Source organism: Anopheles ziemanni, chromosome 3 (assembly GCF_943734765.1).
Source record: "Anopheles ziemanni chromosome 3, idAnoZiCoDA_A2_x.2, whole genome shotgun sequence".
In the NCBI taxonomy this organism is placed as follows: domain Eukaryota; kingdom Metazoa; phylum Arthropoda; class Insecta; order Diptera; family Culicidae; genus Anopheles; species Anopheles ziemanni.
Window position 1 is genome coordinate 33,783,941 of NC_080706.1, and position 11,859 is coordinate 33,795,799.

Below are 11,859 nucleotides of genomic sequence, written 5' to 3' on the forward strand. Positions count from 1 at the left end.
CTGTAGATGATTTGAAATTCATGAATGCAAGCGAGGCGAATGATGTGGAAAAATCGAAGCGGTAAGATGCCATTTGTTGGACAATGAGAAGACCGAGATTGGTCTTTTCCAAGAATACTTATCGACGCGCACTCATGCTAGAAGCAGCTGGCTAACATTTCAATCCCAAAAAAGGTATCGCAATTTTGTATACACTCATCGAGGGATATATAATAATAACTATATACAAAAGATGGTATGTATGTCAGAGTAGATAGGAAATGTAATTAATTGTATGTGGCAAGTATCACAATGCTTGACATTTAAATAATGATTACAATAATGTTTGCTTTAACTTTTTTGTGTTTCGCGTGTATGTGTGCCTGTATCCATCGACACAATCGGGACCTTGAAGGGTGTTGTGAGAATGTAATAAAAATAAGTTATACTTGTTGCAACAGATTACTCATCTTCCGTCACCATGAAGTGGAAACGTTATCGACGACGATTTGTTGTGCTCGTTTTGGCATGACTTTCCCCTCGTTACGGGTGGGACACGGACGGACATCAGGATGTAAATCCCATGCCCATCGTTGGTTTGTTGATGCCGCTTGGTTGCATTATGACTCAAATTCATTCCTCTGCGCATCGTTTTTGGCTGCAGTTGCGCGGCACAAACTAAAAACGTATTAAAAAATGAATGCAATGTGCTCCAATGATGTTGTAACATTTTAAAGGTGAAATACTAACTGTTGATTTTTTTCCGCCGTCAGCGTTTTTACGATGTGAAAGAGAAACTGTAGAATAATTTAATAGAGTCCTGATAGCGCCCCATAGTTGTCCTCGTTTCTCACGCAGACTGATTCACAGCAAAAACGGGTCGCCCTTTTTGGACAAGCCCACATAACTAAGGAACACGATGATACCATGTTGTACGTTAGTTCTCCGGGAAGCTAAACCACACGCACGCACATACACACGCACAAAAATACACACGAGCGCGCACACACACCGCACACGCACACACACACACATACAGGACCTAGCATTTCTTGGTGCACAGGGATATAACACCTTTATGGTTCCACGATGTCCGCGAAGTCGTGTTTTACCCGGGAACTTGGGCTCTACGAGCATTTCTGAAAGAGTCCTCCGGCACCGGGCGAGGTAGGCGATTCATCCGAGCTGCCCGTGCCGGCCCCACCTCCACCTCCGCCGCCACCCCCATTGCCACCCTTGGTTGTTCGCTCGTCGAAGTGCACCACCTGATTGCGTTCCCGCCGTTCGTTCGCCCAACGTTCGTCACTGTCCGAGCACGCGTCCGGATCGAACACGAGCGACCGGGGTGAGGTAGGTTCACGGAACTTGCCCCCGCTCTTCATGCTGCTCTTGTTGCTCCTCTCGCTGACCGCGGCCTCGTACTCGCTGCCTCCGAGTATCCGCCCGTCGCCCGTATTGCTCATGTCCAGCAGCAGCTTCGATACCTTCTTGCACTTCGTCATGTGCTTCTCGGCCCGCGCCTTCTCTGTGTAGGTCTTGAAGCACTTGTGACATTTGAACTTCTTCTCCACGATCTTCTTCTCCTTCATCGGTTTCAGATTTTTCATGTGCTCGAACAGGTGCTTCTTGAGTTCCTTTTTCAGCTGGAACGGTTTCTTGCAGAACAGACAGATCGTGTAGCGCACGGTAACGTCGAGGGCAGGGTCGGCGTGCCCAGCACCGGCGCGGTCAGCCACTTCGATGTTTTCACACTCGTCCAGCTCTTCTAGCGATTCCGAGTCCGAGTCACTGTACTGTGCGAGATCGGCCAGCTGGCGCTCGATATCCTCCGTGCTGCCCTCGTGCTGGAGACCTCCGCTCATTCCACCGGCACCAGCACCGCCCCCTGGCATCAGATGGGCACTGCTACCTCCGGCCGCGCCCGTACCACCCTTTGCTCCACCGTCGGTCGATACCGGATTCCTTGAGGCCATGTTCTCACTCATCTTGCGTTAACGGACGTGACGACACTCGTCCTATTTCGGTTGAGTCTCGGGCGATCCGCGCTATTTCCTCGTCTGCTGGTGGGGAGAGAGAAACCGAAGTGAACCAATTACTAATTAATGTTTGCTATTTTAAAAGCATTCCCCCATTCGTTATCGCCCAAATAAACGACAATACCGCCTCCGGTCGGCATGGGTTTCTTATCATCAACCGATCGTCAATCCGGTCACTGCACAGACATCAGATATATTGTTTTCCTTATCGATTCTCGGTACACGAGAACTTGAACGGCGGTTTTCGGAAGCGAGACGGACTTGACACATTTTTCGCAAACCTCCGCAGACGCAGCAAGAACGCATGAAGAAGTCAACAACAACGCAGTAGCTATCCACCGATACATACGAACCACTTTTTCCGGTCACAAGACCGAATTACTATGAGGTGGGGGCTGCTGCTGCTGCGTGGAAACTTTTGCAGATGATTAAATTGATGCAAATCAATAAACAATAAAAAAGATGCTGCGACATTCTCCGCACGAATGTCATCGTGAGTCACAAGTGGTACACACATATCGCAGCGGGACATGGCTTTCAGGATCAAGGGGTGTGTCAACACGGACGACATTATTACCATACGGTTGAGACAAAAAAAAAAGAAAAACCAACAGGATGCCCAGGACTCCGAGGAGGTCCATAGAAAAGATTAACGCGGATGGTGTACGCGAAGCAAATGCAACTGGTCGCAAAAGTTTGGTAAGGGGCTCCCTGTTTACCGCTATGTTACAGGGCAATTAGGCAATCACAATGGAATGGGATGATGATCCTTAACCAAATGAACAATACTTACTTGATGCCCTACAACTATTGGAGTTCTAAGTGGGTTAGACACGCGTTTGTCTGCACCTTTTCGTTTCGGGGATAATGTGTAGAAATTTCGTTCGGTTCGCGTTGTTTTTTTACATAAACTATTTTGCACTCCGGTAGAGTGAAGCACACTCCGCACTAGTGATGAGAAGAAGGAATAGCTTCTTATGATCCGATCTGCTCTCTAGTTTATATGATCTGATCTGATCCGAAAATGTGGGAGCAATTGCTCCATTATGATCCTAGTGGTGCCTTTACCTGTAGCGATATGGCGATGTTTTGTAATCTGTTTCAATATGTTTTTTGCCTGTAGACCTATGATCCGTTCTTTAGCACAAAGCAAATGATCTAATCTGCTCCAGAAGTTTTGGAGTTTTCGCCTGCCGAAAAGGTAAAGCAACCATGGTTTCTAATTTAGGATAACAAAGAGATTGTTAAATATGCTGATTTTCTTGCGAAAATCATTCAATGAATTCAACAAATGATTTGAAAAATGGGCATGTTCCGGATCTTTGATTGGATTTGAATCGAAAAATTTAGTTTTCCCATCACTACAAACAGTCCGCTGACGTTTTATTACAAGGTTGTTCTATCCAAGCTTCATTTAAACGTACCGCTTTGTTTGAAAAACTTTGGTCGCAAGTTTGAATCATAGTAAAGATAATCGGTTGATATGAATCTATGAGCGTAAGTGTGTAACCTATAGAATAGTTTTGAAATTGAAGGGAAAGCAGGAAATTGAACAGTAATTTCAGTTTCCCACGAGGTACTAAAATATACTGAGAAAATTAGTGAGTTGCCGTTATGGCGCAATATAGTTCTAGATTAGTTGTTTTGAATGGAAAAATCACAAATATCAAAATTAAAAAAAAAAAATAGAAACATGTGTACAACATTGATGATGTATGAAAATCTAAAATTTGGTGGGAGTTTTTGTCTTTTTGAATTTTATTGAATTTTCTGTTGAAATTAAGTTATTATTAAGTTGGAATTTTAGTGAAAATAATCGATTATAACAAATCAGTAAGGAGTAGTTCTATTGTTTTAAACCATTGTGACATCTGATCTGATCGCCATCAATAACTTTCCCTGTTGACCCAAGTTACCCTCAAAGCGGTAGATCATTCCATTGCTTTCCTCTTTGACGTCATCGGTCAGAAAGCTCGCGCTTCTCAAAGCTGGAATTCTTGTTTTGCCGGTGTCGTGACTATGGTGGTGTGTGGTTTACTGAGAACTAATGGCAATACGGTAGTAAAAAAAAATCCCGCGGATGCTCTTTTGTTCCTCTACGCAATTGCAATATTGTAGACGTCACGTTTTACTCTACCATCCATTTGCTCCAAGCTCAGTTTCATTAGCAGCGTGGGAAAACAGTGTCATTCTGCGTTGCCTCTGTGGTAGGTCGGGTTGGTTCTTCTATACGCCACCGGAATAGATCGCCGTGAAAGATTTGAATTCATAGCACAACATGTCCGACATTGACGTTAATTTCTTGAATTAATATTTAGGGGAACTAACAATTTCAATATATCAATCACCATTCTTTTGCATTCAAGACCGTGCATTACGGCTCCTTCACAATCTATCAACGATGCACTAACGGAAGGAAGTACGTTATATAACCGAAATTCGCTAGGTAAATTTGAGGTGAACATCGTTTGTTTGTTTGTTTGTGGGCTTTTTCGTAGGGAACCGTGTTCAGTTGTGGTGTACCCAACATCGAATCTGAGAACACTGTCGTGTTTTTGGGACCTTCAGCTTCATTCCCCCCGCTTCACGCATGTGTTTACGCCCCCACAACATAAAAGGTGGAGGAATGTCGTGGTTTTCCCGCATGTGCACCCTTGTGCGAGTGTGCGAGAAAATTTCGGCGATAGTGTTGGGCACGCCGTGAAACGGACTGCCCATTCATACAAATCACGTCGTCTGGAGAACATTCGGAATATGTACGATTTTTGAAGAGATGTTGGTGTGAAAGAGAAATATACGCGAAGGTATGAGGGAGACCATGGCATGTAGGATGGAAAAGCTCCGCATAAATTGTTAGTGGTGTCGTTTGGGACTCCAAAGGAAGAATGTGAGTAAGGAAAAGCCGAACTAGTGAGAGCGTGAAAAGTCGGAGAGCAAACGAAATAAGGACACGCAGCTCCGGTCGGACAAGTTCTTGACCCGAGCGGAGAGTTCCATTCCGGATGGTGACTGGATCGGTTCGTTTTCGGTGGCGTTGGTTCCGCGCTCTAGCATAGCTGTAGCTCCGGCAGGCATCCAAGGTGCATCCAAACGGTGGTGGGCACATGTGCGGGCTACGCTTCAGAACAAGAAACTCTCCGTCTCAGAAGACATCCTTGCGGTGGGGCGACAGCTGTCCAGGCAGCCATTAAGGAATTCGCCCGTATCCCTCCATTCTATCGCGCCGAGCCGGACGTGCGGGGTAGCGAAGGAAAACACAACCCTACATACACACAAACACATACACGCAGGAAAAGCGCACACGCATTTTCGACCTCAGCACCGTCGGCGGCGGCAGGAGGACGTTTCCGTTGTTTTTCTTCGTCTGCCTGTCGGTTTGCGGCAACAATAGTGGAAGCGCCCACCCAACTCACAAAAAGCGAAGAGAAACAATCGTAGATCATTAAAATTAGTTCGCACAAATCGTTGCAGTCGCAGCCCCATTTCCCGACGGTGATCAGTGTTCCAAAGGAAGCAGCAAGTGTTTAAACATTTCCAGCGTTCCGAACTCACGGCCAACATGGATTTCCTTCGACGGAGCTCAAGCTTCGGCTGAAGCAGGATTTCAATCAGAAAGTAAAGGTTGTGTGTCCCGGATACCACCACCACTTAATTGAGTGAGATTTTCTGGCTCGCATCGGGACAGCGGGTGATCTGTAGCGTGCAGAAGTGCCACCCGGAAGTGTGTTGTGGAGTGACGTGAATCGAAGAAAGAAATAAGTCCTCTTCCGATCCGGAGCATCGCACAACCATCTGATAGGCTTATCCACATCTCGCGCACACCTGCCCTGCCGGGAAAGCTGCAGCCTACTGTTCCCCGTGCCGTGACCTCTTCTACAAGCTTGTAAACACTCGAAATAGAACGACCGATCCGAGCGCAGGAAACGGCGGAACGCCTAAGGTAAGTCGGAGCAGAAAAATAAAAAGGCTTTCCAAGCTGCACCGTGCGTGTGGTCGCGATGGTGTTCGTGTGCAGGAGGTTACATAACGGTTACTTTTACACTGCTCTCCTCAGGCTCGCACCGTTTGGCCATTCATTCTCATGCCGCGCCAGAGCAGCTTTGGTGTGCCACACTTTGGTGGCCGTGAGGCGTGTTGAAGCTTCTTTCTTTTCGTCCCAAACCAAATTTACTCGATAACATGTTGGAAATCCAAATCCGTAGAGAAACACTGAAATGTAAGGATTTCCTACAGCACGCTCATTTTCCGACGAAAACAAATAAAATGAAACACGCAAGTTAGGTGGTAAAATCGATTGATTAGTAGATGGGGTTTAATGGGGTTGGAAAATAGACAAGGGTTCTCTTCATTACTCTATAAGAAACTAGACTGTACAAGCAATTAGGTACAACTATTTTGATGTTGTAATACCTTTTTAAGCCTTCCAATACCTGCTATCTGCTTGCAAAGTGAAAAAAACGCGTCATTATTGAGTCTCTTGCACATGACACCATTTATTTACATCTTATGTCATCGCTCCTGTGCAATAAAATAGTGAACCAAAAAAAACCCCCAATGGCTCGTTCGTGGATCGTAGTAGATTTGCATAGGTTTCAATTAAGTCCATCAAAGCCGTATTTGCTCAAGCTTGATTGGAGCTTGCTCTGTAACGACGTAAGACAATCTCGTGACGAAATGGAGGAAACCCTTCTTACCTTCCCACCATAGAATGATTTCGTGTGCAAGTGTGTGTGTGTGAGGGTATGTGTGTTTGCTTTATCGATTGTGAGGGAAATGTGGCGTAAGGAATTCGGCACTTTTCGGCTCACTTGCGCGCTCGCGTTGTCGCTCGTGGAAACAAATATGCCGGCCTCGCGAAGAAACTCTGCTTGCCATCGCTTTCCTTCGGTTGTGGAGTCCTTTCAGTCACGCACACGGCAAAGCATACGACGTGAGCGTGCGAAGTCCTGCAAAAAGCTCCAACAGTTTTCACTGACCGCCCTCACAGTTCACCATTTTTTCACATAATCTCACACACATCTACGATGGCGCCTCCATCAGCCATGGACGAAGGACGCTTTCAAACTCATACAAGAACACACACTCACACACACCGGTGGCTCTGTATTAAGCCGCCCTCATTCTCTCTCTCGCGAGGAAAAATCCTATGCTATGGCTTGGACAAGCAGAAAGAGATGATGAGGAGAGCTTTTCGAAAATTTTAAGGCCCCCGCACTCACACACCAGCCTGCTTTAGGCAGTTGTTGTTATCGCCTAGCCTCCGTGGCCGCCATTGCCGTCACAAATGTGGCTCGATGCTGGCGTTGTTTTGTTTGTATACGATAGGACACACGGCGCAAGTGGTTCCTTCTTTTCTTGGCTTCCTTTCGGCCTCCCCCTTTTTGATTCCCCCACCATCCATAAATAGGGGGCAATAAAATTTAATTATTGGTTGGCCATTTTCGGATGCAGCTGAGGCGATGAACCGTACCGAAATACACCTACCCCGCACGGTCAACGGAACGACACCCGGTCTCTGGGGACATTGACGTGGGTGTAGTGGAAATAGTCGGTTGACCGATGGTTCTGTTACGTAGCACGTACGTGGGTGTTCTGTTTTTTCCACGTTAGACTACCGAATCAGGGTGACGATGACTATAGTTCGCGGTGAAAATCGCAATTTAATGGATCATTCCGGGTAATGGTGGAGGCGCCCGGTTGTTTGTAGGAATGCTTTTCCGGCGCGAAATTAAGTCATTCGAGCGGTGTTATACAACGTGTTAATGAAGCGTATTACAAATTGTTTAATTTCTCCTTTCTAAAATGAGACAATGAACGCTAATGAGTATTTCTATAATAATTTACCGCTGAAATATTTTGACTGAAAATATATAAGTTGACGCTTTTTATTTCTCCACTTTGGTTTTAGAACTTTATTTTAGCAATGTCAAGCCAATAATATCATATGTTTCTTTTGAGTGCTTTTATGAAACAAATTTTTAATCCAGGTTGCAAGTGGCTTCCAATGAAAATCTAAGCTAAAGTTTGATTTATTACTTTTTCCAATTTTTCTCACTCAACATTCGTCTTGACGAAAGGGGTTTTAAAGGGGATTTACATAAAAGTAACTAACTTGGATCTTTATTTTTGTACCAATGAGTAAAAGCTAGGTTCCTATTTGTAAGCAAACGTGTTTGTTGAACAAATTGTATTTCTTTTATGGTTTTTTTTGGAGTAGTGTCTGTTAAGAATGCAGATGAAACGCAAAAGCATATGCTCGTAAAAACTGTATTTATCTAAAATTGTATTTATCTCTCTATCTTTTCGACTCGATCCTTTCGATAATCGTAAAATCATTTAAATTTTATAAAGCTCCACTAACGTACCGTACATGTGTGCATGGGTATATTTTTCTTTTTTTTTTTTATTATTAACCGATTTATCGGACAAACGTAGCGAGCAGAACAGCTCATCCATCAGTAAGTGCCAATCAAACTGAATTCATTATTCAACATGATCTGATAGCAACACGCGGCGCTTAGCGGTGCATTTTAACCGGACAACATAATTCGTTTGGCGTTCATATTTCAGACCGAATCAATCACGCAAACGAACCCACACTGGTGCTCTGACGCAGGAAGGGTGGATGAACGAACCTTTGCCTAAATTGAGTGAGCTTAAGCGGGATTTAATCCTCAGCAATCGGTGTTCGAATGGCGAAGACATTGCAAGTTTTGACTCCATTTCATTCAATTGAATTGGAAGTTAATTTTTTTTCAACTTCTTCTGCTAATCCATCGAACTCGTTTCAAGTGACTTGTAACGCTAGCTAAACCGATAGGTACCGTGAGTGGGGGCATTAAAATTGAATAATCATCGATTACGGCGAAGTAATCCTCATCGCGAAGCGTGTGACGGAGTCGACGACGCGCCTTTTGTTTCTTGACGCTCAACACCCTCAACAAGAATGTATGGAACCGGGGAAACCGTTGATTGGCAGTGTATGAGTCTGTTGTATGCACCTTTTTCCGGTCCGGAAAGTACTTGTGGTGCGAGGGAGCCGTTGGGCGTTGATAACTAAATTGCTACCAAACCATGGCGATGGTGCACGGAAATGGCGGCCTTTTATTCTAGTGCTACCGAAACTCCCTGAAGAAAAAATGGGAAGGAAAACATTACAAGTTTGAAGCTACCCAAAGGGCGAGAGAGGAAAGGCACTGTGCACATAATATCACAGGATTTGTTCATTTAAATTTCAAATGATTCTTGTTCGAATGATAAAAAGATTAGTATGATAAGCAAGGACACGAAACGAACGTAGAAACCGCTCAACGTTGAAAGTCATTTTTCAGATTTTCTCAAGAAACGAATTCCTATAATCTACCGGTTTTCTACTCTATTTTACGCTGTAGGTTATGAATTGATTATGCCTTTCAGATAAAGTAACGTACAACTTGAAAATGCTTCACGCGCCCTGTTTTATTTGCTTACACTCCGTGATTCGACTTCAGAACTAGAGAAAACCATCGGTATAATTTTCCCCAATCATTTCATGTCGTTGTGGGGAAATAGGGAAACGTCCTTGAGATGACCTTGCGAGGTCGGCTTCTACAGTTCATTGGGAATTGTAGCTATTTATCGATAGAAACACAGTTTGGGGATGGAAAGGAATTGAATCTTTAAAAGACCTTAAACTTTAATCCCTTTCAATTGGCAAGGAATAATATGTCCTCGGTGGATAAAGACATTAAACCCGCCCACCGGTAGCACTTGGCAATGCATCAAAACTGTTTAATTTGATTGTTCGCTTTCCATCAACGATACACCCTTACGCTGTGGTAATTGAATGGCGACATTCTTCTGCTACGGTTGAACGAGATGGTTGAAGTTTGGAGTCCTTAAATATTAAACAAAATCGGGCACCCTGCCAACAGGATTGTTTCGTTGGATGTGCGGAATTATTTCTTCGAGATCACAATCCCTAAGGAATTCGGTGTTTGGTCACACAAAAATCTACGAATTTACAATGCAACTAGCGCGGGTTTTTATTCGATCCCTCCGAAACCGATCCAGACATGTGATGTGTTGTAAAATGATTTTTCTCCATCGCCCATAAAGTAGCTAGTAAAGCACAAAAGCATGACGGGGAAAACTATTTTATTATTCCACTCGGTGCGCACGAAAAATCCACACCGTGCCCTAAAGGGAATCCACTCACTTCCAGCGTGAAGCCGAAGGTTCGCTGGTGGATAAAACAAGTTTCGAAAATTGTGCCATAAATCAAACAAAAACCCCTTTGGCAGCGGTGGTGGCGTCGTTGTGGTTTTGCGGTGGGAAAGTATGCAACCGTTGAGTTTGAGAAAAATAAAGCAAGAACCAAACTGAAATCGCTTCAACCACAATCCGCTATTTTTATCAATGTGACGGAGCGGTTACTTTAACCTGCCACAAGACAACCGCGCCACGGATGACGAGCGGCGATGACGTTTCGAAATACTTCAGCAACGTTCAACGCCGTTCAATCGATATGCCTTACAAGGCCGGCCGATGTGGAAAAGGCTTTCCCACCCGTCGGAACCAAACTGCAAGCCGCAGTAAAAAGTGCCAATTAGACCAGGTGACGTCTGCTGGTACCACCGTAGGTGTGTGTTTTCCGTAATCCGGAAAATAGCCCCCGTCATTAAGCGCACCTTTGCATGAGCTACGTGCCTTAACTCGAACGCCGGCCTTCGTTCGAGGAGCTGCTTGACGCCTTGATAGCTATTGGGGACATTTTTCCAGAACTTGCCCACGTTACGCAAGCTGCAATCGGAAGGAACTGACCGTAGGTACGGCAGCACATCAGCTGGCTTACACCCGGTTCCCTTCGGGTTCATTAGACATTAGATGCTTTGCTTCGAGCAACAAGCCGTACATGCAACCGTAACGACATTTTTCACAGCCCCTTTTTCCGATTCCTCGCCGCTTTACATGCCGTTACAAATTTACGGACGGCGAAACGGGAGTGATTGAATATTTAACGGTTATTGATTGCTCTGTTACGAGCTGCGATTCATGCCGGGGAGTCTCGCAATCTTACAGCGTCACTTTTCATTTGTTCTCCGAGGCGTTTTGGATCCGGCGAACCCGGCAAAGGTTGCACGTATTCGGACAGTTCTGTCGAAGCGAAAAATTAGATGTAATGGTACGAATACGTGAGGGGTTTTGTTGAGTTTACAAATTCATGATCCAGCGTAGGACAATATTCAGTCCTGAATTAATTATTTATTATTATCATTTTTAATGTTTTTATTTTTGCAACTTCAACAATGAACTGAATTTTAAAAATATATTATTTTCTTCCGTTTTCTTGATATACCTTTTAAAAAGCCTTTAAAATGCTTTGCCAGCCCTGATGTAAGGTAGTTCTAATTGATTGTCTAATCCCACTTACATTGGCTACGTGCTGAAGAACTTTCTCACTTAAATTTTTCTCCCATTTTTCCTTTCTTGCAGGAACTCATTCGCTGCTCAATTGAATCCCACCGACGGAGAAAATAAAACCGAAGTCTGGCCCACGTGTCCGGAAAACCCGCTTACATAAAACAGAGATAAACCGTCATCCTCTTCACAACTTCGGACGGAAGAGGGATAAGCGGGTGCACTACCTGGAGTAAAAAAAACGTGACGTAGAAGGTGATGTGGTGAACTTCCCCTCCTTCACCCCGGCGTAGTGTCAAGGACGTGCGTGACACTGTGTCAGTGTGTGTGTGTCTGTGCGCGTGTGATCGATCCGTTATCCATTCCGGCGGGTGAGCAAATCTGGTCAACGCTTTCGTAGTGTTTGCTGATTCCGGTTGATAAACGGTCCCGAAATCGGCGCTGG

General features: G+C 44.7%; 1 protein-coding gene across 1 annotated transcript; it reads right to left on the reverse strand.

Annotated features, from left to right (window-relative positions):
• Window positions 1–856: 856 nt before the first annotated feature.
• LOC131287742 (uncharacterized) lies at window positions 857–1,996 on the reverse strand. The gene has a single exon (XM_058316824.1). It carries the CDS (start codon window positions 1,962–1,964, stop codon window positions 1,107–1,109), a length of 858 nt encoding a protein of 285 aa, XP_058172807.1. The 5' UTR covers window positions 1,965–1,996; the 3' UTR covers window positions 857–1,106.
• Window positions 1,997–11,859: the final 9,863 nt, after the last annotated feature.